Genomic DNA, 27,529 nt, shown 5'->3' with positions numbered 1-27,529 from the left:
TACGTGCGCTTCAACAAGAGCTGTCCATCTCGAGCTGATAACAGATTTATCAGGGGAAAGCTTCATCCAAGCGTTTAGAAGATTTACTTGTCGAAAATCCCTACCCAATATAATGATATCAGACAACGCAACAACATTCAACGCAGCAGCAATTACTATTCAACAACTCATGAGATCAACGGCAGTTAATGAAGCTCTACACAGCCATGGTACTGAATGGAGATTCATACCTAAGCGAGCACCATGGTTTGGCGGTTGGTGGGAGCGACTTATTGGACTAACAAAAACCACCATCAAGAAAGTTTTAGGTCGTTCATTTATTAGTTACGAGAGCCTCCAGACAATAATAACAGAGATTGAGGGTATAATGAACGACATACCGCTTACTTACGTCACTTCCGATATAGGAGACCCGGACCTATTAACACCGGCGCACCTGCTTTATGTACGGCGTATTACATCCCTTCCATATAATGGCAATACACCAGAACCACAGAATGTTACAATGTTTGAGGTAACAAAAAGGGCAAGAATGCAGGCACAACTTATCAGTCATTATCGCTTACGATGGCGTCACGAATATCTTACGTCACTGCGTCAGTACCACAAAACAACAGGAAACAACACTCAGAAAGTTCAGGTTGGCGACGTTGTACAGATTTATGATGAATCACCAAGAACGCAGTGGAAACTAGGCGTAATCCAGCAGTTAATTTACGGTAATGATGGCCTCACACGAGCAGAAATTTTACGCACGAGTAATGGACTTGTCACTTCGAGACCTATTATGAAACTGTACCCATTAGAAATCATTTCTACATCGTAATCATTTCGTGGCCGGGAGAATGTCGGGAAGACGTACGCTATGTGTAGGCGGGAACAACAACGACGTATTGACGGCGGGAATTAAGATGACGTCAACGTATATATCAACGTCACTACCGCTTTACTTGTAAATTACTAAAATATTAAAAAGATAGAAACAAGACACAACGCGAAGCTTATATCTATACCCCACATATAGCCATTGTGACGAGTATAATTGTATAAAAACCGTTATGAAAAGTTTAGTAAATGCGTACATATTTATAGCACAGGCAAAAGTATCGGACCTGGGAAGAAAAAAATATGACCAGATTGATAAAAAAAAACCTGTGTTCATCTTAAAAGTGTCAAAAAAAATGTATATAATGACCCCCTTTAAAAATATACTATAAGTTAAGAGAAGGCTGGAAACTCCAGATTCGAGCCTACGAGCAAGGGATTCATTTCCCGGGCCGTTGTGAAAACAATTGGCCAGACAATTGAAAAAAACTTTTATCACTATTTCACGTTTATATAAAGCTTCAAAATGAGACCAACCCCAAGTCTCTAGCCCTTCCCGTTCATGAAATATCTATCAGGAAAATTACTTGAATTTACTAAATAATATTACTAAATACATTAAGTTGGACCACTCACAACCGTCAGTAGCATCTAATACACACGAGATTCGAGTTTTCAAACATTTACACGGTCTTTCAATCGCTTTCTACGCCATTAGGCATCTTGTGTGAAACGTTGCGGTTTTCGTTGCTATTGGCCAATTAGAAGACTCGTTACAAAATATCGAACAGCTGATTGACAATGGCGTAGAAAGTAATCTAAAGACCGTGGAAAGGTTTGAAATTCGAATTTTGCGTGTATCAGATGCTACTGACGGTTGTGAGTGGTTCAACTTAATGTATTTAGTAATATTATTTAGTAAATTCAAGTAATTTTGACCCATAGTCAGCTGACATACATGTATTAGTCTATGTTTACGTACCGAATTGTTGTGCCGCAATTATGTCTACCAAGGATTTTTAGCACGAAGTCGCTCGTTTCCTGATAGATATTTCATGAACGGGAAGGGCTACAGACTTGGGGTTGGTCTCATTTTGAAGCTTTATATAAACGTGAAATAGTGATAAAAGTTTTTTTTAATTGTCTGGCCAATTGTTTTCACAACGGCCCGGGAAATGAATCCCTTGCTCGTAGGCTCGAATCTGGAGTTTCCGGCCTTCTCTTAACTTATAGTATATTTTTAAAGGGGGTCATTATATACATTTTTGTTTGGTTTTTTTTGACACTTTTAAGATGAACACAGGTTTTTTTTATCAATCTGGTCATATTTTTTCTTCCCAGGTCCGATACTCGTGCCTTTGATTTATAGGAGTTATTAGGAATAGGAATAATATCTTCAATCAGAGGAGTAACGCAGAAAATAATATTTTATTAATAATTCTCATAACTCTTTTTTAAATTTTATATAGAAATATTTTGTTGCACTAGTTTCGATATTTCAAATGCGTACCAGTGTAAAGTTTTATTGTAAAGCGGTATTTAATTCAAAATTAAACTTTATTTTTATTATCATTTAGTCTCGCAGATAATGAGATGAGTGACAAAAGATAATTGGCGTTGCTATTTGAAAGGATTTTCAAAGGAGTAGCTGGGATGGCCTTGTGTATATATATTTTTTAAAAGGCTTTCTTCAAAGAATAAGGTTTGTTTTGTTATCGTTGCTTTAGTATACGTATCCTTCTTCTATAATATCAAATAGTTGAAAAAGATCACTAGAAAGTAATTTCATTTAATACAATTTAGACTTCAAATATGATAAGCTAAATTTGTGTTGGAATGAAATGCTACGTTTACACCTTGTTTGCCACCATGGGACATCCGCCATTAGCATATCATGTCTGTTTGTCACGATGTATATGATAAAGAGATGGGGTGAATTAAGAAGCAGCGCCTTAAAGACGTATTTTGAGAGATTTGTACTCGTTAGATAGATTTCAGTATTCTGCTCACCAATCAAATTATCCTAAAAATATTTAACAGTTTATTTTTAAATTTCATTTATTTTCGAGTATAACTCATTTTAATTGTATCATACAATCACAAATTTCAATTTAAAGTTATACTATTAGGTGTATCCATTGTCGAGTGGTTAAGGTCGACGACTTCAAATCAATTGCCTCTCACTGCTGTTGGTTCGAATACTTTTTATTTTGGTAGCATGTTTTTTTCCCTTCAAAACAGACATGTATTCTAGTTTTTCTTTAAGTAAATACATGGATAAATGCAATAAATTGGATACATGTAGACGTTTTATGAAATTCGAATGCAAGAGCTCTCACACCGATTCATTTGTCTAAAGCAAAACAGTGCTCTTTTAGTTCGTGGCAACTTGTTTTATGCAACTTGCGAATCTATATGATTTATGCCTGGTTCCACGATATTAAGTATCGGTAAACTTCATATATTCTTACTGTCCATTTCAACTTTGACTGACTGTCAAGGTCAAATTAATGAAATTCTCTTATATTTTTGTAGCTGGATTTAACTTTGTTATTAATAAATTGATTAACTAATTATTAAAACACATCTTAAGGTCAGAACATTCATGAATTTTTAACTAAAAAAAAACCTTGACTCAATTCTCACCTTGACTTTGAAGGTCAAATAATTTTATTTTCACTGATAATCTAACTATAATTGGTCGTAACTTTATAATTGATTAATGGAATATTTAAACAAATCTTGATACATTAATGAGTTATAAAATATTGTTGCAAACCAACAGTTACAGATAAATGTTAGATGTCAAACTTGGTTAAAGTCAATGTACCACTTTCTTAATCTAAACTACTTTTGTTTAGTTTATTGTCGTGAATGAAATTTGTAAATAGTTAGAGAGAGTAGTGTAAACAAGAAGTATCTTTAAAAAGGTACCCGGACGAGGTAATACTGCTTTTATCTGCATAGGTTATATTTTGTGGAGTTTTTAAATGGCATTGAATATTTGATCTAGGAAACACTGAATCTGGCCGCATCCCAGATCTCACTGTTTGGTTTCGTGGCGGAAGTTTTCGTCCAGATATGGGGATAACAATTTGTTATCATCTACCTGTTTTTTCATGGCATAATAAATACTCACTTCACAAACTGTTGTTGTTTTTTTACGCAAACTAGTACGGAGTTAACGGCTTATCGGCTAACAGATGCACATAAAAATAACATTAAATATTTTGATCGAGGAAACACTGCAAGTCTAAATGGAACTGACATGTTTCAGTAGATGTACCTACCCTACGTGATTTAAATCAATTAAACACCTCAATAATCATAATGATATATCATGAACAATGAACGAACAATGAACATGACCTACTGACTGTACAAGAAAGGGTTTATTTATTTATTTATTTATTTATCTATTTATTTATTTTGGTATATACATGTGTCTTCGGAATCGTGATTATAGGTAGTTTTTTCATTTTTGACAAAACTTATAGAATGTCATTGGTAAATGTTAAGTTCAATAAGCCTTTCAATAGAGAATAAATGAAAACAAAAATACAAGCAGCGTAAGTTGTTTATTTTGAGGAAATTTGCCGTTTACGTTTGTTTCCGATGCTGCTTTAGATAATTTCATAATACGGATGTTTATACTAAAGTTCCTTTAGATTGTTATATTATTTTTAAATTAGCCAATGAGATTCTCTGATTTGTGTTTGTAATTTAAAAGTGATCAATGAAAATCCTACAATTATTCAGTTATTCCCTGTAAAGTCTACAGGAAGTTTAACCGGACTTCGTGTGAGAAAATAACCTTTATAGTTACACAAAAACGATCACAAATACACATAATGGAATTTTTCAATAATTATATTTTAGTAGACAAGGCTGAGTTACAATACTAATGACATCTAGTCCTATAATTAAAATGTCCTAATAAATGATTCATGTAGTTATTCTAGTAATGTGAGCGGTTTTGGATTTTTTTACAGGAATTGTGGTCTTCTTGGACTTTCCCCACTACATTGGATTTTCAAAAATTGGTCATATGCAAATTTTATCTTTTGTCGCAATAAAAGGTTGATTTGTACCTTTCTGTGTTTTCCTCTTTTACATTACCTTCAGTATTGTCTCACAAATTGACTGGACTTTAGATTAAATACAAATTTAATAAGTTTGAGACACGTAGTTGATTTATCATACTAGTCTTAGTCAAAAGGTGTGATAAGTTATGGTTCATATGTCGTAAAAGATAAAACAAATTGTTTAGATAAATAAATAAATTTCATAAATTTATTTAGCGAATCGAGATTATCCGCAAAATAACATACAAATTATTTTTTTCCAAAGAGAATGCTTGACCATACATGTCATATACTGCAATCTGTCACAATGATTCGCTTATTGAATCTTGTTTATTTTCACAGCAAAATGACAGGTAATTAATTAGATCTTTAAAAATCAATATTGAACAATATATTTCTTTCGTTTGACTTTATTACAATGTCGATTATATCTACTTGTCATTGTTAAATTCTAAAACAGACAATTGAAAGAGTGTAAACGCATTAATTGAAACAATAAAATTGAATACTACAATTGTTTTAAAAGAAAAGATATATGTCAATATCCTATTTCGTGTAAAAATTTAGATATTTAAAGTAGGTACCAATGTAAAATTTTTCTAAAAGAGTATTTCTTTTAAAATGAAACTTCATTTAATTCGTCATTAATTCTTGCTAATAATTACATAATAAACAAAAGGTAATTGGCGGTGTGAGTTGAAAAGATTTTCAAGGGATTAGCTTGGAATGGCGTTGAGTATAGATTTTAAAAGTCCTTCTTCAAGGAATAAGGTTCGTTTGTTATCATTTCTTTTGTATATTTGTCATACTTCTAAGATATAGAATAGTTGAAAAAGAACATAATTGATTAAGAATGTTATCTCCAGAAACAAAACTTAGACTAATTATAACAGGATAAGCTTAATTTGCGTTGCAAAGAAATGCTACGTTTACACTTTGTTCTTGACGACTACAGCAACCCTGTTTGCCCGATAATGTATTGCACGACCGTGTGTTTATATTTGTGGGTATAGTGGCCGATTTGGGCTTCAAAATTGACTATTGTCCAAACGTTGGTTGGTTTACGGTTCTTGTTGTTGCGTTTCAATGATTCTTTTTTATACTTTTATATTTTTACATGAACATTTCTTCAAACGCACTTGTTTTCTAGTTTTTCTTAAATATAGAGATGAAAAGATTCAATAGATTTGATACATATAGATGTTTAATGAAAATCGAATGAAATGATAACAGCTCTTATACTGATGCGTCTGTTCAATGCAAGGCAGTCCCCCTTAAGTTCATGACAACGTGTTTCATACAGTGCATGATTTTTGCCTGGTGTAACGATATAAAGTTTCGGCAAACTTCAGACAGTTTCACTGTCCTTCTTTAGGTCTCCTGAGTAAACTCAGGTGACCTATTGCTATCCGTATTTGTCCGTCGTTGTGCGTCGTGCGTCCTTCGTCGTGCGCTAACTTTTACTGCATATACAGTCAACTCCGCTTAAATAACGAACTCAATGGGACATTTGAATAGCGTTCGTTATATCCGAAATTCCTTAAAATCGAAGAAGCAACAACTTTCGCTGATTGTTTGGTTGGGCAAATTTGTCTTGCAAAAAAGCTATACTGTCACCGGTGTAATCGGTATATTACGGCAGTGGTAATTTTATGCGGGCCATTTTATGGAATACATGCATTTAATATAATGTAGACGAAAGTTTAAGAGTTTATATGCATAATTGATACATGATTTTTATTCAAACAAAATGTTGATCCACAAGAACACATTCATTTAGGCACTGTTTATTCATAAGGATCTCCAATTTTAGCATCCAAACAAATAGCCTTTCGTTTTATTCCATTTTTAGTGTAGCTATTTTTTACACTGTATTGTTTCAAAGTTATTGGATTCTAGCGAAGCAATTGTATTGCAATATTTTGTGAGATAATTTATTCCCTGAAGCCATAACTTATCTTCGCAGTCACTCAATTGAATAATTATCGGATAGCGGTATTTACGTACTGATCTTTAATCAAGCGAATCCCGATATTTCAATTACACATGTACAACAGTTTGATTTAACCGACGACATTTACGTGTTTTCGCGTTTGGGACTTGAAAAAATGGTTCGCTATAGCCAAAAATTCGTTTTAAGCGAGTACGTATTAAGCTATGTGATGTTAATTAAAATTAATAATGAATCGGCCGGAATTTTCATATTCAGTTCGCTGTTAACGATAATTTGTTATAAGCGAGTTCGTCTTAAGTGGAGTTGACTGTATGGCTGTTTTCATTGAAAAGACATGCTCAGTCTTAAATTTCCTGTTACCATGGCAATGAGGACACATCTAAAAATGCCAAAAATTACTATTTTGCGTTGATTTTTTTCCATCAAAATTGATTTCAAAGTGCTGCAACGTCTTAATGGATTGAGATAGAGCCAAATGCTTTTCACCGTTGGTTACACGTTACATTATGATTGACCTGGGGTCAATTTTAGCCTCTCACAAGTCCAAAATATTCTTGGCGACGAGGGGGATTACCGCCCCATTTAACCCCCCTCCCCCAACAGAAAGGGACGCATCCCCCTTCTGGCAGCCCCCTGATGTATCTTTTGTCCTAGGAGCGGCGCCGAAAAATTGGTCACTTTTTTAAACAACATTTCTCAATCAAAAACAATTGTTTGGGGCTTAATAAGGCATTTTTCACCATTTGAAACAACAATGGGGGTGGAAAAAAGGCGTTAAAAGGCGTGTATATTGGCCCCCTGGGGCCTGACGGGTGGTGGTGCTAAGACTATCTTTGAAAATCTTCTCCTTTTAGACATCAATCAGTCTATCTGTTGGCATGATTGTAATAAGCATGGAGCCCTCTAGCAAAATTGTAAAATCTATGGCCCAGGGACAGTGGTTCTGGTGATAGGGTGGGGCTCTGTTGAATACAAATATATAGTAAAAGTACATTATTTCTTTAAAAAACTTCTTCTTTGCTCCTGGGACACAAAGTAAATGCATAGTTATAATAAGAGAGGATGTCTTTTCCAAAATTGTGAATTTCTTTGCCCCAGGATAATGGGTTTTGTTGTTTATTTTAACGGGTTGGGTGCTCTAATGATTATGCAGTGAAAATGCATTCATTTTTGAAAATCCTTTCCTCTACTCATGAGTACAAAGCTTATGGATTAAGAACATATTTCTGATGAGGAACAGTTCCTCTTTCAAATTTTGAAATTAATGGCCCCTGAGGTCTGGGTTCAGGTCCCAGGGTGGGGCTAATTTAGGTGTATATTGTTATTTGTAAATTTTTGTTCTTTTTTTACTTTATTGCAGTTACATTGCAGTTAAGCCGTTTACTTAATTATACCCACACAAACGATGTTTAGGGGGTATCTAGGAATAAGCTTGTCGGTTGGTCCGTCTGTCCGCCTTTCCGTCGGTCGGTCACGTTCATGGTTTCTGGACAATAATCAGAGTTAGGAATCAGATATTGTTATCATACTTGCTATTTAGCAAGCTTATTTGAAGACCCGCCCGGGTTTTTCATTGCAATTGGATCCCTAGGGGACAAGGTAAAGGTCACCGTTACTCAAAATAAAAGATGATTTCTGGAAACTAACAAGAGTTTGGAATGAGATATTGTGATCAAACTTGCTATAAAGCAAGCTTAAATGCAGACTCGGGTAGTTATTGCATTTGGACCTCCTTTGTCAAGGTTAAGGTCACAGTTACTAAAAATAGAAAAATGGTTTCCTAACAATAACTAGAGTTAAGAATGAGATATTGTAATCAAATTGTTATTAGACAATATTTCATGTAGACCTGGGTTATGTTAGTATTTAGACATCCATGGGTTAAGGTCAACGTCACCGTTTCTAAAAATAGAAAAAATGTTTCGGGACAATTACTAGAGTTACGAATGAGATTATAATTTAACTTTGTAGTTAGCAAGCTTATTTGAAGACTTGGTCAGTATTGCATTTGGACCTCCTGAAATCAACGTCACCGTACTAAAAATAGATAAAAGGGTTTCCGAAAATAACTCGAGTTATAAATGAGTTGATGTAACCAACTGAATTAAAAGCAAGCTTATATAAAGATCCTGGTTGGAATTGCATCCGAACCATTTTGGGTCAAGGTCCATACCAAAAGAAAAAAAGGTTTTCAGACAATTAAAAGAGTTAGAAATGAGATATTGTTATCATGCTTGGTAAATTGTAAGCATATATGAAGACCTTGGTTGTTATTGTTTTTTTGACCCCCCTTGGGTTAAGTTCAAGGTCACCGGTCCTAAAAATAGAAAAATGATTTCCGGACAATACCTACAATTAGTAAATTAGTAATGAAATATTGTAATTAAACGTGGTATTTTGCAAGCTTATATGAAGACCTGGGTTGGTTTTGCATCTGGTCTCCCAGGGGACAATGTCAAGTTAACCGTTATCAAAAATAGAAAAATGGTTTCTGGACAATAAGTAGAGTTATGAATGAGATATTGTAATCATACTTTGGAATAAGTAAGCTTATATGAAGATCTGACGGTAGGTATGGCATTCGGATCCTCTTGGGTAAAGGTCACCGTTCTATATAATCGAAGAATGGTTTTCAGACAAAAATAAGAGTTATAAATGAGATATTGTAATCAAATTTTACGTTTAAGTGTAATAGTACTGATAAATAGTTAAATAAATTGGTGGATGTGTGGGTGGGTAAGGTAGGTAGGAAGGTAGGTAGGTAGGTAGGTAGGTAGGTAGGTAGGTCGGTCGGTCGGTCGGTCGGTAAGGTAGGTAGGTAAGGTAGGGTAGGGTAGGGTAGGGTAGGGTAGGGGTAGGGGTAGGGTAGGGGTAAGGGTCGGGGCAGGGCAGGGTAGGTAGGTAGGTAGACTGTGCTCTTCTTAGTTCACGGCACTTAACGCTTAGAAACAAGAAAGAGTACAACGCATGAAACGTATGGTACAAAAATTGTTATAAGCTGTAACATATAGGTATTTTCCTCTGTATGACACAAGGAAACAACAATATATTCAGTCAAAATGAGTTTGAATGGGCCAGACATAAACCATATGACCATGGTGTTTTATGACAGTTTTTCATGTTTCATGTAAAATTTCTACATGCTATTTTTTGCTTAATTTTAAATATTATAACTATCTTTACTTTGTAACAGTTTTACTCAACATTTGTTTTTCCAACAAACACGAACATTTAGAAAATGATGATTGTTTCAGACGTATCCACAAAATTTAACGGATTATTGTTGCTTTTTGCAGAAGTTTGTAACATGTTATTCTGTTTTACGTAAAAATCTAGAGATTTAAAATATATTTTTTGCAGAAAAACTTTGTCGTTAAGGTCTTTGAATAAAATTTGTCAATTTTGACAAATTTTAACACTGTTCACATGTAAATATGCCATTACCGTGAAATAAGTGATGACATGGAATTAGTGATGTTGAGTATAGGTAGGTAGGTAGGTAAGGTAGGTAAGGTAGGTAAGTAGGTAGGTATGTTAGTAGGTAGGTAGTTTCTCGCTGGAGTAGAAGGTTGTAAGTCAGGTATCAATCTCGTTACTCAATAAAAAATAGTCATGAAATATCACATTAATAATAAATTTATGTTATCCTTTTCAGACAATGATGACAATTCCCATATATTATGGTATTATAATCGCTGTTCTCTTAAGCCTAGCTTTTGCTAACAATATCTGTAACAACACTTACACTAACGGGATAGAAATACAGGTAAGATGATATATCAATCATATTACATAAAGGAAGTTTATTTTATAGACTGATAATGTATTTGTTACGATTTTTGCCATCTTACACACGAGTCAAGGGGTTTGAACCTTTCTTGTGCCAGGACCATTATTTTCGACATAACATATGAATAAGTTTGTAAAGAAATCGAGCGAGGTAAGATTGAATGATAAGACCATATTCAAGTTCTAGGTAAGATAAATTTGATAAACCAAACATATTATATAGTACAGTGCTATTGCAGTATCACGAAACACTGTTTGAACCATTGTAGTGTAAATCGGTAATATTTTGAAGATTAGCATATAGCATATCTAATATATTTCCTTAATCAAAACATACATCCATTTTGCTTTAATATTTTAGTGTTTTTCTTGTGAACCTGGTTACATAGCAATAGAAGACTGCCCTGGGAATTTTACTAGTACTAAATGTGAGGAGTGCCTAAATGGAACATACCAACCAGAATGTGTTACCTTCAACGAAACCGTTAGTTGTAGAAACTGTACAGTTTGTGATGCTTATAAAGAAAACTGTACAATATACAAAGACGCTGTTTGCGACCTGAAAAATGTTTCCCAAGATAGTAGTGGTAATACATTATATAATTTAAAAGCTTTGTCTTCTTAAATATAATGCCGAAAATACAGACAAAAAGGAAAATCTTACTATAATCAACATTAATTATTAAACCTAAATATCGTTTTTACTGTTGATAACCAACGTCACAAAGCAAATGTTCTAAATCATTGTCTAAAAGAGGCGTTATATTAAAATACTTACAATAGACGGGTTATTTTCAGAAAATACGCGCGGTAAAGAGTCAAACGGTGTTTTTAGTAAAAGCAGGTAGTCAATCGTCCTTTACATAATTCAGGTACCTTTTCAGAACCTTTTCTGCTCTACCAGGACTGTACATTCTAAAGGTCAAATCAAAATGGCCGCCATTGACCTTCACCATTTACTTAATAATTTATTATTTGTGGTTTAAAGTGTATTGTGTGCCCATTAATTCACATGGAATAAAGTTCCAGATACTTTTAGGAATGATTGGCTAATAATTAAACATGAATTGCACTTTGACTACCATGGCGGTCATCTTTGATTTCAAAATGGACACCATCTTTTGAAACAAATATAAGTAAAGTGCTTTTAAAAAAAGGATCTTTCTATCAAAAATACAATAATGATATAAGCAACATGTCATGTACAATTGTACACAATGTTAAGGTATATTACATACTTTATTTATGAATTCCATCATGACCTCAAACTATTATAGGTCCTTCTTTATGGACAATTAATCTATGTCAGGTATATGAGATCCTAAATGTCTTAACATAAAATCTGCACAATTAAACTTACCATTAGATGTTAAAGATTTTAATTTTGATATAATAGCATATGTGTTAACATTTATGGACACTAAATCAGTTTAAAATTTGAAGGTCAAAAGTCAAGGTCAGTTTGCCTATATTTTAAAAAAATTGCCTTTTATCTTCACAGACCAGCGACTATGCCCCTGGGTCAACATGCCATTGCAACAACATCTGCTGAACGACCCCGTTTTAATAGAAAAAAGACCCCCTAGCATAAGTTTAAGCAGACTTCAACATAATTCATAAAGTGTCGTTTTTATCAATCAGCTTGTTTTGATTTTTGTGAATTATTTTAATCATGCCTAGATTTATAAAACGTTATGGTTTAAAATCAGATCATCTAAATAAATATTTAATCCATTTTAAACTTTCTTATCTCTCACTTTGAAAAAAAACATCAAAAACAATGGTTTTTATATTTTAACCATAAACAGCCTACGGGCTTGTAATATGTTACCATGAATGAATAATACAGAATAAAATATTATTAGTTTACCGCGGGTATTCATGTACGGAAGCACAGAGGGGACATTCCAATTTTTTTTAATTTCCCTGTCTCTTGGCCAAAAAAAAAATTCGTTATCTCGTTCCCAAAAGATTTAACTCAGAAAAAAACTAAAAACAAAATTTGCTATCTCGTGGCCACGAGTTAAAACTCAGAAAAAAAACTACAAAAATACAAAATTTGCTTTCGCATGGCCACGAGTTAGCCGACCAATTAGATGAACATATCTAAGTCGTCGTAACGAGTTAGCTGGACCAATATACTCGAAAATGCGGTCGTTGATTTCGGCGCAAGATAGTAGTGGTAGACATACTTGCCAATATGGCGGCCTATAGAATTATTTTATGGCAACAATGTAGAATAAAAAGCTGTTTGGCCGACTCGTGAGAACAATATAGCGATTTTTTTTAAAGTTATATCTTGTGGCAAAGAGATACGAGATACGACATAGCATTTTATTATTATTATTATTTTCTGAGTTATATCTCAAGGCCATGAGATAGTATAAAATAAATAAAATCGGAATGTCCCCTCTGTGCTTTCGTATTTATGCCTAGAAGACCATACATTCGTTGTCAGTTCTATAACTTTAATATTGACTATTCACTGCTGTTTATCCTCTTTTGAATACCCCAGAATGATTTGATAAGCCACACTTTGTTTATTTAAGCTAAGTGTTTTTCTACTGAAATATTAAATGTAAAATATATGCCAACGATACCTTTGTCTTTACGTTTAAGTAAAAATGAAGTAGAATACGAGATTTTGTGTTTTTGACTAAATCTATTAGCATTTATTCATTGTATTAGTAAATATCAGCATTTACATTATATGTGACTTTACCAGGGTCGCTGTGCCTTAATCTATCTCATGTTTTTAAAATTGTTTATTGATATTCACGTGACAAGAATATATTAAATGTTTCTGACTTATTTTGTTCCCGGCTATCCTACAACAAATTGATATCTTATTCCATTATGTTTTAGCATGTTTCTTGATGTCATTTGCCATAATATATTTATCTCAGCCCATATTTTTCAAATATCAATCAATAATATTACTTTGGCATTTCTAAGTGCAAAATTTAGTGACTAAAATGGTACATGTAATAACTATTTTTTGCATTATCCTGACAATAATGTAACACCAGAATAAACAAGCGCTTATCGCTTGAACATGTACCCGAAGCGCGGCCCAGTAAAGAAACAATGGCCTTTAATAGCATGGTTACTGTCATAATCTTACAAGTCTTTTGCTTCCGAGGGATCACTTTCTTTCCAGATTTTTATACTTGACAACAGCAGGTATCAAGTGCTGTGTGGCAGCTGTAAAAAGTTGCCCCGTACGTCACTTCAGTGTTGTTATATTTTTCTGGTCCTTCGGGATCATTGATACCGGCACTATTAAGTGTTGAGTACCGCTCAAGCCGGTGCTTGGGGGCGTGAGGGATTTTGCACTTATTCAGTATTCCTCATGTACAGACTCAATCAAACCGAGTCTGCAATTCTTATGTGATTTTGTTGTGATTAATGCTTCCGAGGGATCACTTTCTTTCCAGATTTTTTTTACAATAATTTAGAAACATAAGGAAACATTTATTTATAATTTCAGTATGCCTTATTATTTTAAAAATCTGCTACTTATGCTTATCTCTTTCCAATGAATGACAGTTATGGACGGCACTAAATAGACAGACAGACAGACAGACATACATGTTGTAACTGAGTTGACATGTACAGATGTCTGTGACCCGCAATACCTTTTCAAACTCCAAAAGCAGTCTTTTTGTCCCCCCCCATAACCAAATTGAACGATAAATCCTAAAGGTCGGACATATACAGAATAAATGTCAATGCCAACTTAGAACAAATCAAATACACCTTACTGGCACATGAGGACACTCGGACATAGACATCTGAGCAGGCTTCCCACACATGAGCCGACTAAAGCAAAACTTTGTATTAAAATTTAAAACAAATGTGTTTTATCTCGCCCATGGGAGAATTAAGGTAAAAATAACACAAACAATGGTGGCCATTTTGAATTTGATTTTTAAGGTAAAGTAAGTAAGCACTGCTACCTGCTTGTACTAGACAATGCCGGTAAAATACATATTTTCCCCGAATCAAACCAGTCTAAAATTAGTAACTTTCAATTAAAATATGTGCTCTGAAAACAAAGACTTTGCTAGAGAAACTGTCTATTAACTTAGAAATCGAAAGTCAGATTATTGTGAATATTACATGTTTGCTTTCGATAAATTATCTACAATTTTGTTATGTCTTCGGATTAAAGTTACACCATGTAGTGCACATTTAAAGAACCTATTCCCGTATTTGTATTTTATATCGACTGTTTAAATATTCTTAATTCATTATCGTAAGTAAAAAGTGGTAACGTTCCTTAACATGCATAAGATTAATTTCAGTATTTCAGTAATAATAAGTAAAGAATGTAACAGTTCTGTATGTTTTCTATTTAACAGACGACAGCGGTGATCCATTTGAGGCCTGGATAGTAGCGATAGTTACTGCTTGTGGTTACATAGTAATAGTGGTCACCTTGGTATTTTGCGTTCACTTCAAAAAGTAATTATTTAATCATTTGTATATTGGGTAATTAAAGAAAAGCTTTTTTGGAGTAAAGTTTATTGTATTATAAAAGCGTACAATATGCCATAGTTTTCTTAGGCCTTATTTAAAAAGGGAGTTTATAAATGCAAGCATTATTACTATAGTAATTATTATTCTAATTGTTATTAATGTCATCATCATCTGCACTAAAGTTGTTATTGTCATTACTTTCATTATTATAATTGTCATTATATTTAATACATATCTATACATGATAACAAAAACTAAAACAATCGATATTATATTCTCAGAAATCGGAAATCTAAATGTAAAGTTGATTACGAAAAGTCAAGCAACTACAGTCAAGAAAACCAAGATAATGGAAATGGTTATGACACAGAAATGGTTATAAGTAAGATATTCTTGAACCCTCGTAAAAGTAAAAAAACAACATTTACTATTATTTAAAAATGATTGTATTCGGTAGATACAATGTTATAATTAATCATACATAGTACACAGAGAATATTAAAGAATAAATACACCCTTTGTTCGTTCATTTACATGTGTAGAATCGAAAAAACGCATGTTAAGCCGCGGGCCACTCAGCGAGAGATTTAATTTAGTCCAATGGTTTCCTGCAGATACCCAAAAGGATACACTGGCGTTATTAAAAGTATTCGTCCGATTCGATTATTTCGTGTTTTGTAATGTGCTTTCGTAAAGACAAACCAGTTTTGTTATGCCTTTAAAGTGCGAGTGAATAGTAATAATATTGTACTTTGTTCGTGCATTTACATGTACATGTGCAGAAGCAGGAGGGCGCATGTAAAGGCCGACCTCACTGGCCGAGGGATCTTATTAAGTCGGAGGGCTTCTGAAGATTTTGATATACGCAAAAGGATACATTAGCGGTATTATTGCACAAAGTATTCGTTTGATTCGATAATTTCGTGTTTTGTGATGTGTTTTCGTGAAGAGATCCCGGTTTAGTAATGTCTTTTATGCGTGGGTGAATTGTCATTGGTCAGTTTGTTTTAATTATGATATTAACAGGGCTGTCATAAAGCAGTCCGTTTTTACACGAGTCCCTGAAATACTCATGATAACAAAATGGCAAAATCATTTTATGCTTTATTTATTTTAACCGTTAATGCATGTGTTTCTCTCCGTTTATGTGCCGTTTGAGTCATTGTCTAGAATTAATGATCATCAAATAAGTTTTTGATACGATCAATTAATTTTATTATTATACATTGATTGCAGGTGATTACCGTCAAAAAAGTTATAAAGAAACAACCAATCGTTGTAAGGAAGATGTTGTGCAGAAAACAAGCATACACAAGAATAAAGGTAGCATCATTAATACTTATACATGTGTTATGTTGCAACATTTTTGAATTGTAGACCATAAAGTAAAAAATAATTTAGTAAATGGATAATATATGTAAGATAAATGTCCTTAACTAGTTAAATTGACATTCACTTTGAATCTAATAAAACCTACAAAGAACATAAATATAAGCTATGCCGAATAGCATCAGCGAACTTTATGCGCCGCCACGGGAGGTACGGGCTTTAGCCGTTCGTAGAAACGGCTGAACGGATAATAGCCCTACATAAAATCGTCTTGAACCAGTTAGCAATTACTAAGAAGCGTAGAAAGAGGAAGCAAAAATTTTATGAGAAAGTTATTTGATAAAATATTTTATATAGTTATTTTTACGGACATTTGTGGATATCATAAGACACACAAGACTTAATCTGGAAAGGACCAGGTTGGATATATTTGTTTCTATGGTGTTATTACCACCGATTGTTTTAAAACTTTGTTTTCTTTATATCGCCGACTGTCACTGAGTCATAACGGAAATATGGCATTGAGTCGAATTCCAACTGGGATGCGTGTGGCTGTTTTAGGTCATAGTTTTATTCGTCGGCTGCATGAAAACTTTAAACAAAATTCATATCCCTCAAACTACGATTTAGAAGAGTGTTCCGTGGTCCATTTTGGTACAGGTGGCTTTAGAGTATGTGATGGTGATGCAGTTACGCATTTCAGCTCAAAATTTGGGGATTTTCTGAGACAAATTGAGCCAAACATCGTAGTTCTTCAATTAGGAGGTAACGACGTCGATTCAGTAAAATCTTCTCTGGACATTGCCAATAGTGGGGAAAAGCTAGTCTAATTCTAGCTTTTATGGCGTTTTTCTTACGAAACCCTCACATTTCTTACTATTATAGTAGAACTCGATTAATTATTATTCCTACATGTGTATTTTCTATATTGTATTAATTTGCATAATATTGATGTATGTACTATTCTTTGCACATGTTTAAGTATTGTTAGTTAAAACAATAAACAGAGGCCATACCTTATAGTATGGTATGGCCATTAAACACAATTTGATAGTTTGTTATTCCTCGTGTGGCTGTTCATAAATATAAGCTATGCCGAATAGCATCAGCGCACTTTATGCGCCGCCACGGGAGGTACGGGTTTTAGCCGTTCGTAGAAACGGCTGAACGGATAATAGCCCTACATAAAATCGTCTTGAACCAGTTAGCAATTACTAAGAAGCGTAGAAAGAGGAAGCAAAAATTTTACCCTCCTCCACCCCCTTCACCACAACAAAATTTTAAGGGTCTCAGTGTAACCCACATATTTCAGTGATTGTTAGAGCGTTTTTCTTACGTAACCCTCACATTTCTTACTATTATAGTAGAACTCGATAATATTATTCCTACATGTGTATTTTCTATATTGTATTAATTTGCATAATATTGATGTATGTACTATTCTTTGCACATGTTTAAGTATTGTTGGTTAAAACAATAAACAGAGGCCATACCTTATAGTATGGTATGGCCATTAAACACAATTTGATAGTTTGTTATTCCTCGCGTGGCTGTTCATAAATTTTACTTATCATGACAATCAAGCTCGCTGACTTCAATGAGCATGTATATGTTAGACATACAGCTAACACCTAACACTTAATGTTATAAAAGAAGTTTATTTCATTTGTTTGTAACATGACGACCAATAATATAAAGATGCATAAAACAATGAATGTGCTTTAACGGCTTTGAGAAAGAAACTCTTTTTTAAAAATTCTTGATAAATTAACTAAATTTTAGTTAAATGGAACCTTTATTATAGATAAATCAAGTCTACATAACGTTGATGGCAATGAATTACCACCGAAATCCAACAAAAATGAAAAGCGCATTGCGGTGGTCCGTCCACATATTAAACCAAAGAGCAACGGTATATAAAAATATTTAGCTTTACTAGTTTTTATTTAGATGCATCTTTTAAGCAGGATTTTGATAATGTGATAATGAAATTTAAATACAAATTGCACTCTGAAAAAATGTTCTTAAAACAGTCTAATTTATTTTAAAAAAATAAAATGAATCAAAAGCCAAACCAAATGAACCTGTACGAAATTTTATTAATTAAGATTAATATTGAATTGTAAAACTTGCACTGGTCGTATAAATTGAAATAATAAAGACCAAACTCCAACATCGAAAGGAATCAATATAAGTGCTATGCTTTTCCGATCCATAAGCATGTAAGCTTGCGAACTTAAACTAAAACAGTCTCTTTCATACCATTCTTTATCTTATAGAAAATTATTTAAACTCATATTGTTTCTTTTTTTCAAATACATTATATATAGTAATTTCACTAGGTCTGTTATTTCATCTTGATATAATATGATGATTCACGTTGTCTTTAAGACTGCAAAGAAGTAGAAAATTCAGATGACATATTACAACATAGAACAAGGGAAAGTTTTCAGGTAACTGGCGTCTCCGAGAATACACAAGGTAAGGAATCAATATTTCTATAAGCTTTTCTTCCCTTTAAACGTTAAAATTAAATAGATTGTTGAAACAAAGTGGAACTGAATTTTATCTTCAATCATTGTCCTTGCATGTATAAATTCATATAATAATGATAAAATATTATTAATTAATATTAAACATAACTAAATAAACTTATCATAACCGAAAGCTCATTATGATTAGCTAACACAATTAACTTAAACTGTATAACCAAAAACACTATATAAACCTTAAGCATATTTAAAGGCTATTTTTAATAAAGGAGATAAAGTAAAACACAAATACGCAACCAAAATAATCAAAATGATCATTTGCCTTACACAGTTTTATAATTTTATCATCAACAGGTATATTTCGATACTGCCCAGTTTCTATTGCTTATTCTTGTTAGGTATCTAACTTGTAACATACCAGGAATGATAAAGTGATAGCATCGGCATAATTACTAGGGAAAACGCAAATGAACAAGTTTACAAAGGGCAGTAAGTTTTATGCCAGGGGTTTATGGGGCTTAATAGTGACCTCCAAACACATGTATTAGGTTTCATGTGCATATTTTCAATTTTCTTTTAAAAAAACTGATGTCATATGTTAAAGTTTCATATGAATACCACCAGTTCCGCAGATTATATTGCTTGAAAAATTTTAACCAAGGATTTTATAACTTCACTAGAGGCCATTTATTCCTCATTTATTCAGTTTGTCAAAATGGACCATATCATGCTAGTGTTATATATTGAGTATGTAAAGTTACAAGCAAATATTCTTAGTGGTTCATAAAATAAAATGATAGGAGAAGATATTGCACCCAAATCTTAAACTTAATTGGTATGCCAACACGGACACTGACACCATAAGGAGTAGGACAGCAACACTCATCGCTACAAAGCTCACCAGGGTCCACCCCTTTTTTAACAAGTGACATGACACCTTGCAATCTTCTAAATTTTCTTTGTTTCATTTTTCGCCACACATATTTTTTAATGAGAAAGCAAGGTTTTCCTCAAGAATCAGGGACACTAAGCTCAAAATGAAGGATCATTAAAGATAAATGTGGCGGAGTAGTCTACACATTTTTATTATGAAAACTAATATGAAAAAGACAAAGCCTCAAAGCAAGCTAGATTTACTTTTAACATGAAATAGTAAAAAAATCGTTATTTTTTATTTTACATTTTCCGTTTTAAAATTGTCATCCGGTATTTTATTAACTGCTTCCGTTTATTCTGGTTCCCTGTCCAATTATGGTTCCGATATAAATGCGCAGGACACCAGTCTACGCTTCCGTTTTCAATCAGAATAAATCGGTTTTTTCGTTATCTTGTAATTCTAAAGTTGCGATGTGTCAATTCAGTACTTAGGACGAAAGTTTTCAAAACCATCACTATCTAGCAGGTGCTCGCGTTACCGTAAAGCTCGCTTTGCGGGCAGGCCCTTTGTGCAAGCTCTTCGAGCTCGCTGAAAATTAGGATTAGAACAGTCAGGTGGAGGAACCATTAAGAGGGATAATAGTCAAACCATCTTATTATCACATCATTGATATGGACAAGATCACATGAATTTATGATAAATTCAATTTTATTCCGCCATTAAAATGTTTAAGTTGACGCATATCATAGTCTTATTGTTAAATAGTACTTAAATATCTTAGTAAACAACTTGTACGGACCATATTTGTCTTGAAAAAAAGAAGTTGAAGCAAAATTTATTACACTTAAAAACACAGGTGTCGATGTTGTACGTTCGCTTATATTGTCTTTTTTTGAAATGTCATTCAACGGTTTAAAATGAAAAATATTGAATAAAAAAACACTCTATTTCAATGTTTTTAAAATTAAAATCGTAAATTTAATTTCAAAAAGGGGTATTTGGTCACTCAATTAATTGTATTCGATGAATAATAGTTTATACATATTTTAAATTTGTAGTATCTAGTAAATCGTGCCGCCCGTAAAAAAACTGTCTTTAAAAACCAATTAAAGGGTCGGAATGTGCTTTGAAACCCCTCTCTTTTAATATTTTTTTGTTGGCATTTGTTTATGTACCCAATCTCCGAAAATTTGGCCCATTGTTTACATAATATAACCCCAAGTAATGGGAAGTAATTCGGGGCGCCCTTTACTCAGACCACCAACTTTTAAACTTTAAAACAATTAAAACCTTTTTTTAAAAATAATTCTTTAAATGCTTTTAACTGAAAAACCCGAAATAAATAAAAACAACTTTTTTGTTAAAAGAAGAAAAAATGTTCACGGGAGGGGAAAATTTTATTTTTTTGAAAATTTTTTCAATCACCAAAAAGATTTTTGCATATTTTTTTCCCCAAAAAAGTTATTTCCGGTTTTACTTGCATTGCTCTATATCTAAAATTATTACTCCGTTTATATGTATGATGTGTCGTTCTACTGTTTTCGCCCACGGCTCTGATTCATAAAATCTGTGTTTGACTGTAATTACAGGTAGAAAATAGCAAGTAATGCGATGCTTTGTCGTATATATGATCTTTATTTGTTTCTTTTATCATCCAGATAACTATCGTTCTTTGTAGTTAAACTTGAAAATGAACGCTTTCAGCATATCCCGACATATTTTTGTGTGTTAGATGATTATTTTTTTTTGGTTGGTACTATCTACATTATCGGTTTGTGCATGACACATCGTCTGACTGAGATGAAGACATATGCCAAATAAATTGTAAGCCAATCAAGTAATGGCAGAGTAAAAAGACAAACACAATCTGACTTTTTACCCAAAATAATGACATTGACCTTGAATATGATATATGAGTCTTACATGCGATAGAAAGTCCTACATTGGCCTCAAAGTTGTCGTCATAGGTTTTGCGCATAAACACCATCTGATTAAGATAAAGACATTTGCCAATAAATTAAACTATCCATCAATTAATGACACAATTATTAGACAAACAAGATTTGACTTCACACGCAAATAATAATGTTGACTTTGGCAACTGTAAAGACATACCCCAAATATTTCGACAATCAATCAAGCAATAATATAGATATAAGCCATAAACCGAATTTGAATTTTGATCTACTAGTATGGCATTGAAATTGAAGGTGTGCAAATGCGTCCCGCGCAAAACACATTGTCTATACATGTATATGGTTATCATGTGGAAATTCCATCATGCATGCAGAATGGACAAAAACTTAAGTTAGAAATATGCAAACGATATAGAGAATATTTATTTGTTTGTGTGTAAGATGAAATTTTATTTCATAAAGTGAGCTTTAAAAAAGTATTTCACGAGTGGCGATTTTTTTTATTATTTTATGCTTAAAAGAAGTTTGAATGAAATTTCCTTAATATTAACTTGAATATTAAAATCTGTTTTCCCACTTGTAGCCTCAATTTCAGACGAATTTCTCATAAATACAAGAAGTCTTGAGCAGAAAAATAAGTTTGAAAATCAACGTTAAATGGCGATGATGATATTTATTTTAAACAAAAACTTAAAATGATCGCTTGTTTTAATCATTATAACGAACATTTTAAAAAGATGAAACAGTTACACCAGCCCGATCATAATTCTGTTATATAATACACTAATAAAGCGGATGATTTGTATTTATATTAGTCTCTATCACGACGTAATTTTTAAAAGTTGTTTATTTCAAGCGAGGAAAGAATGAAATGCGTTTGAGTCGAAGGGATTTCATTTAGATTTAATAATTTTACGTCTATAATAAGGAAGAAAACCTATTTGTGGATTGTTACAGACAAAATTAATTATTGACAGCAGCGACTAGGAATTTTGAAAACATGGCATCTTTTGAAAGGCTGTCTTACGAACCCTGGGTTATTTACTTATCCAGAAGTCCTTCATTGAAAAAGTGTGAAATTATATTTTGATTATTTTCACTGTGAAATTATTAAATATAATTTTCACGGATAAATGTGTTATCAAATCAAAGCAAAAAATTAAATTCAGAAATATAATTAAAAATAAATAAAAAAATCGTATTGTTGTCCTTTTTTGTTTTAAGTTAAAACGCCCATTCTCAATAAAACAAAGCATTTGAGGTTGAAAAATATTAAAAATTTGATGTTGTCATTGTGTCATATTTTATCGCTGAAGTAAAAGTTTAGAGTATTTTGCAAGTTTGCCAGAAATATTTTGAACAAGAAACTATGATATAACAGGATGGCATTTATTTCGGTAATGACACTGTATTTCTTTGGTAACGTAGATTTCAGATCTAATAATGTAACATATTGGCTGCATATTAATAACAAATGTCTGTAAAATATATCAAAATCTGTAAATTCTCTATCTAGAGGGACTTTCTAACCCAGGAAAAATCAAAGAAGTTCGGTACCTTGCTGATTTTCAGTCAATTTCTTCAAAGTTAAATATTCGTAGAAAGCAAAAATAGTCAATTTTGGAAATGATTATTTTATGTCTTCATTCAAAGGATATATATCATATATAATATATGAGAGGTCGAATGCATACACAAATTTTGTATAAGCAATATTTTTTTCAAAACATTCAACTTTCCACTTTCTTAATATTTGGAAAATTTAGTTCTAAGCAGTTCGATATTTATCCCCATATAGGATGTCACGTATGTTTCATTTTATTTAAATGCAAGTAAAGGTTGAGAAAACAATATTATTTTTTGTAAAATAATTTATATTTATGGATATTATTTTAATATTATTATATATAGAATGAAATACGGCCAGTAAGCATTTTGCAGAAACGAATTAGTTGTTGCTGAGAACATCAATACCTTGTAATATATTTTTAACATTTCTGCTGGTACATCAACATATTATTAACATATCTTTCCTTTGTAAAAACAATTTTGTGTCTTCTTACATCTTACACAAGGTAACCGTTACTAACAGGCATGCTAATCCCAACTTTATCTTTAATTTTCAAAAATTGTTGAATTGTAAGTTGGAGTAACGTATGTTTCACACTCGCTCATTTATGAACTTTATCACGGAATTTAAACTTACATGTAAAATCGACTTTTTTATTTAGGAATCAAATGCACATCATTCTATTGTCATAAAAATGCGATTTTATGTTTTATATATGCATGTGTAAACAATATAAGGTCTGTTTGATAAAAGTAACGTTTGTTTCACTGTGGTTACTTAAACAAGTAAAAACACGACCAAAGTTAACAAAATTTACTTACTAATGTCAAATAGAAGTTAATGTTGATGTAATACGTGCTTTCTGACTTCAATTTCCCTTTTGATAAACTTACTTTAAAAATTTGATAACGTATGTTTCTGTAACGTATGTTTCATTTTTACATTGAGAGTGGGTTAAAAAATGACGCAAGACCGTTTAAGCCGCCATAATTTGTGGTTAATATATCGGAGTTACACACATATTAATTTTCTTTCTTGTTTGGATTCTTCTTTGAATGGATTGGCTCTTTAATGATGGTAACGTATGTTTCTTTTTAAAGTGCTGTTGAAAAGATTTGAATAAAAAATGAAAATTTCCGAAAATAGAATGATATTTGAGAAGCTGCAAGCTTATTTTTACTTATAATTATATATATGCTGTATTATTAAGCATGCATCGATTCAATTATGTAATTTGGGTTTCACTTCTTATTGTTTTAGGTTTGTCACTATTTATTTATATGCATTTGGCGACATTTGATCATCCATTATACCAATGAGATTTAAACAGTCAAATATAATGTTTACCAATAATCAAAGTGCATATACACACAGCAATGACTAATTGCACATGTTTCGTTTATTCTGGAACTTATTTTTCTGAAACACAATTTCAAAGTTGAAAATTCTAGGTGGCGACAGTAACGTATGTTACATTTTAGGGCATTAATGGTACTTGTAAAAGAAAAATAACAGATAGAAATGTAAAACTGAGAGTGTCCCTATTAGACAAAGTGGCAGCCACCTTTCTAACGACATTTTGACCTCAAGAAAAACCTTCATATAAGAGTTACCCAGTGGAACATCAAATGCTGTGTTTTATTGAGAATGAGCGAAAAGCGTTGCAACGCTATATAATTTGGGGTCATTTTTCACAATTATTATAATTATTTTGGGAAAAAAGAGTTGGCGATGAAATTCTGCATTTATGTTCCTGAGCATTAGACCTACATCAAATGGAACATTAATCTCGAATATTATTTCCAGTCTCGGGACGTCAAAAAATTTCAATGGAGTCTGTATAATAAAAACGAACTGTGCTCTTCGGTCCGGTCTACATATCTTTACATTTAAGTCAAACGACTACTGGTGTTAAGCTTTTAATCTAAAGCTGTTTCGTCCATTTAAGACTTAGTACATGCATCACAATCTACAAAAGACTCAACAATAGTGGCAATATTTAAAACGTTATTTAAGATAATAATATTATAATATTATGAACATGCTAGCAATTTGTAAATATTTTCTTAATAGTTCTGTGAAAAGATTCGTGTTCCCCATTAGGTAGGAACTTTCGGCAGAATTTTTTTTTGATTGTTGTTGTTAATTGCTACCCTGGGGTTTCCGGAACGATGTAAAATTGCTTGTTTAACTTGTTTACTTTTATGATCATCAATTTCATCAATTTATTTTTATCAAAATCAAAATATCAACAGGGAAGTGCCAACTTATACACGATCTATTTTAATTCATACAGTAAACACACACAAGAACAGTAATCATTATAAACGGCGCATATCTTATTAGTATTTTATAAGGACTGGTTACATAAAGTTTGGTTTATATGCTTTCAGCGAAAAATGAAAACATCTATATACTTTTTGTTTTCAGTTGTTCTTCATGGAGCAGAGGGCTCAGAAAGCAAACGACCAAAAAACCAGCTATGTCACGGAACAGAGGACCAACCATTATCTCTCAGGGATAGAGATATCTTTAAGGGTTTAAGAAACAACAATTTTATCAATCATTTTGCTGTATACACAGATCTTTATTTTAGAATAAATTATAATTCATGCTAAATGCGACATAAAATCATTTTGATTTTTGCATAAATATGTGGATTGTAGCTCAAGGGTCAATGCCTCATTCTTTATATAAAACTGTAGTGATTCGTGTCCGGTAAGACTGTTTTTTGGCATATTAAGCCGATGGTTTGCAAAGATCAGGGTTAAGATCACACTAAGGCTTGAATATATAATTTTAGAAAGCGCATTTATAGCCGTATCCGGTATATCAGTTCTTTCTGTCGTTCCTTTTTGAATGTAAATCATGCCCATTCTGTAACAGATTTTAAAATATTTTGCCTTAAATTTGTAGCACTTTTAAACCATATTCGATGTCAGACAACATGTAAGTAGCTTAAAGCTGAAGATCACATCTTGACTTCATAGGCAGTATTTCCAAAAAGCACTTTGATGTTCAAGTCCTGTCATCAGTTCCACCATTCATTGATTGAATGAAAAATAAGCAGGCATTAATAAATCTGTGGGACATATATGATTTGTCATGCTCAAATGGCAGGTCGTCAGTTAAAGATGTCAATGTGATACAGGCTTATATAATGGGCATCGATGTTTGTATATGGTCATATCTTTTTCGTTGATTTGTGGATGTGTTTTGAAATTTGGGCATATTTGGCATATAAGAAAGTGTTTCTTTACTTTAGTAACATCTTGTTAATGTTACTAATTACTATGCCGTCAATATGAGTCAAAAGTCATGATTCCTTTACTGGGGCCGCTTCGGGAACAGTCGTCTATTTAAACGACAATATTTTATATCATAATGACTGAAAGCTATTTGAGGAATATAATAAAACTCGTTACTGAAACACAAAGTATCAGAAGAAATTGATTAATTGCAGTATACGTACATTTCATAATTAAATTCGCGACAAAACCAAAGTGAAAATTCATCATAGCTTTTGAACTTTATCGAATATTGTCTGTTTAATGTTTCAAATAATAAGTTGTGACTGTTATGAAACTTACTTTCAATTCTATTAAGTCTTTTTTTTTAATTTTCAGGTACACCTCCTGAATTTCAAATTGACTGGACAAAAGTTTTCTTACAGTTATCAAGATCGTTTCCTGCAACACGCTGGAAACTTTTTGCGTTGGAATTACTAAGTAAGTCTTTAGTTAGTTTATTTTAAAATTCGCCTTGACCTATTTATATGCTTTAGTAATCTATATAATACTATTTAAATGGAACAATTAAATCTAGTTTTTAATGCCATCGTAGCATTTGCGATGGCATATAGCGATTCTCATGTACGTGCGTGCGTGCGTGTGTTGGTGTGTGTGTTGGTGCGTGTGTGTGTGTATTATAGAATATATAGTGAACTTAAAAAATCTTGTGAAAACCCACTTGTCCAATTTCAACCAAACTTGGCAGGACTGTTCCTTGGGTAAACGGCTTCCAAAATTGTTCAAAGAATTTGATTCCATGCAGAAATCTGGTAATCTGGTTGCCATGGCAACCAAAAGGAATGAAAAGACCAACACGGCCTAGGGCTTAGATATTTTGCATAAGGCATTGTCTCAAATTATAGCCCTAGGGTCAAAATTAATCCTGCCTCGGAGGTCATTGATTTTCACTATGGACATAT

The 27,529-nt window shown here is 32.6% G+C and overlaps 1 protein-coding gene and 1 long non-coding RNA gene across 2 annotated transcripts; both read left to right on the top strand.

Moving 5' to 3' along the window:
• The first annotated feature begins 112 nt into the window (after positions 1-112).
• LOC132720924 (uncharacterized) lies at positions 113-826 on the top strand. The gene has a single exon (XM_060705170.1). It carries the CDS (start codon positions 113-115, stop codon positions 824-826), a length of 714 nt encoding a protein of 237 aa, XP_060561153.1.
• Positions 827-15,885: 15,059 nt separating this feature from the next.
• On the top strand, positions 15,886-26,961 carry LOC132720915 (uncharacterized). The gene is made up of 4 exons (XR_009624398.1): positions 15,886-16,458; positions 18,269-18,376; positions 18,856-18,945; positions 25,750-26,961. It is a non-coding gene; the product is annotated as an uncharacterized LOC132720915 (long non-coding RNA).
• Positions 26,962-27,529: the final 568 nt, after the last annotated feature.

This window comes from Ruditapes philippinarum, unplaced genomic scaffold (assembly GCF_026571515.1).
Source record: "Ruditapes philippinarum isolate M1 unplaced genomic scaffold, ASM2657151v2 ctg715_1_1_1_1, whole genome shotgun sequence".
Classification (NCBI taxonomy): Eukaryota; Metazoa; Mollusca; class Bivalvia; order Venerida; family Veneridae; genus Ruditapes; species Ruditapes philippinarum.
This window is presented reverse-complemented; position numbering and strand designations above follow the sequence as displayed.

Coding starts and splice junctions, on each gene's coding strand:
- LOC132720924 (XM_060705170.1), top strand. CDS start 113: ATGATATCAGACAACGCAACAACATTCAACGCAGCAGCAATTACTATT.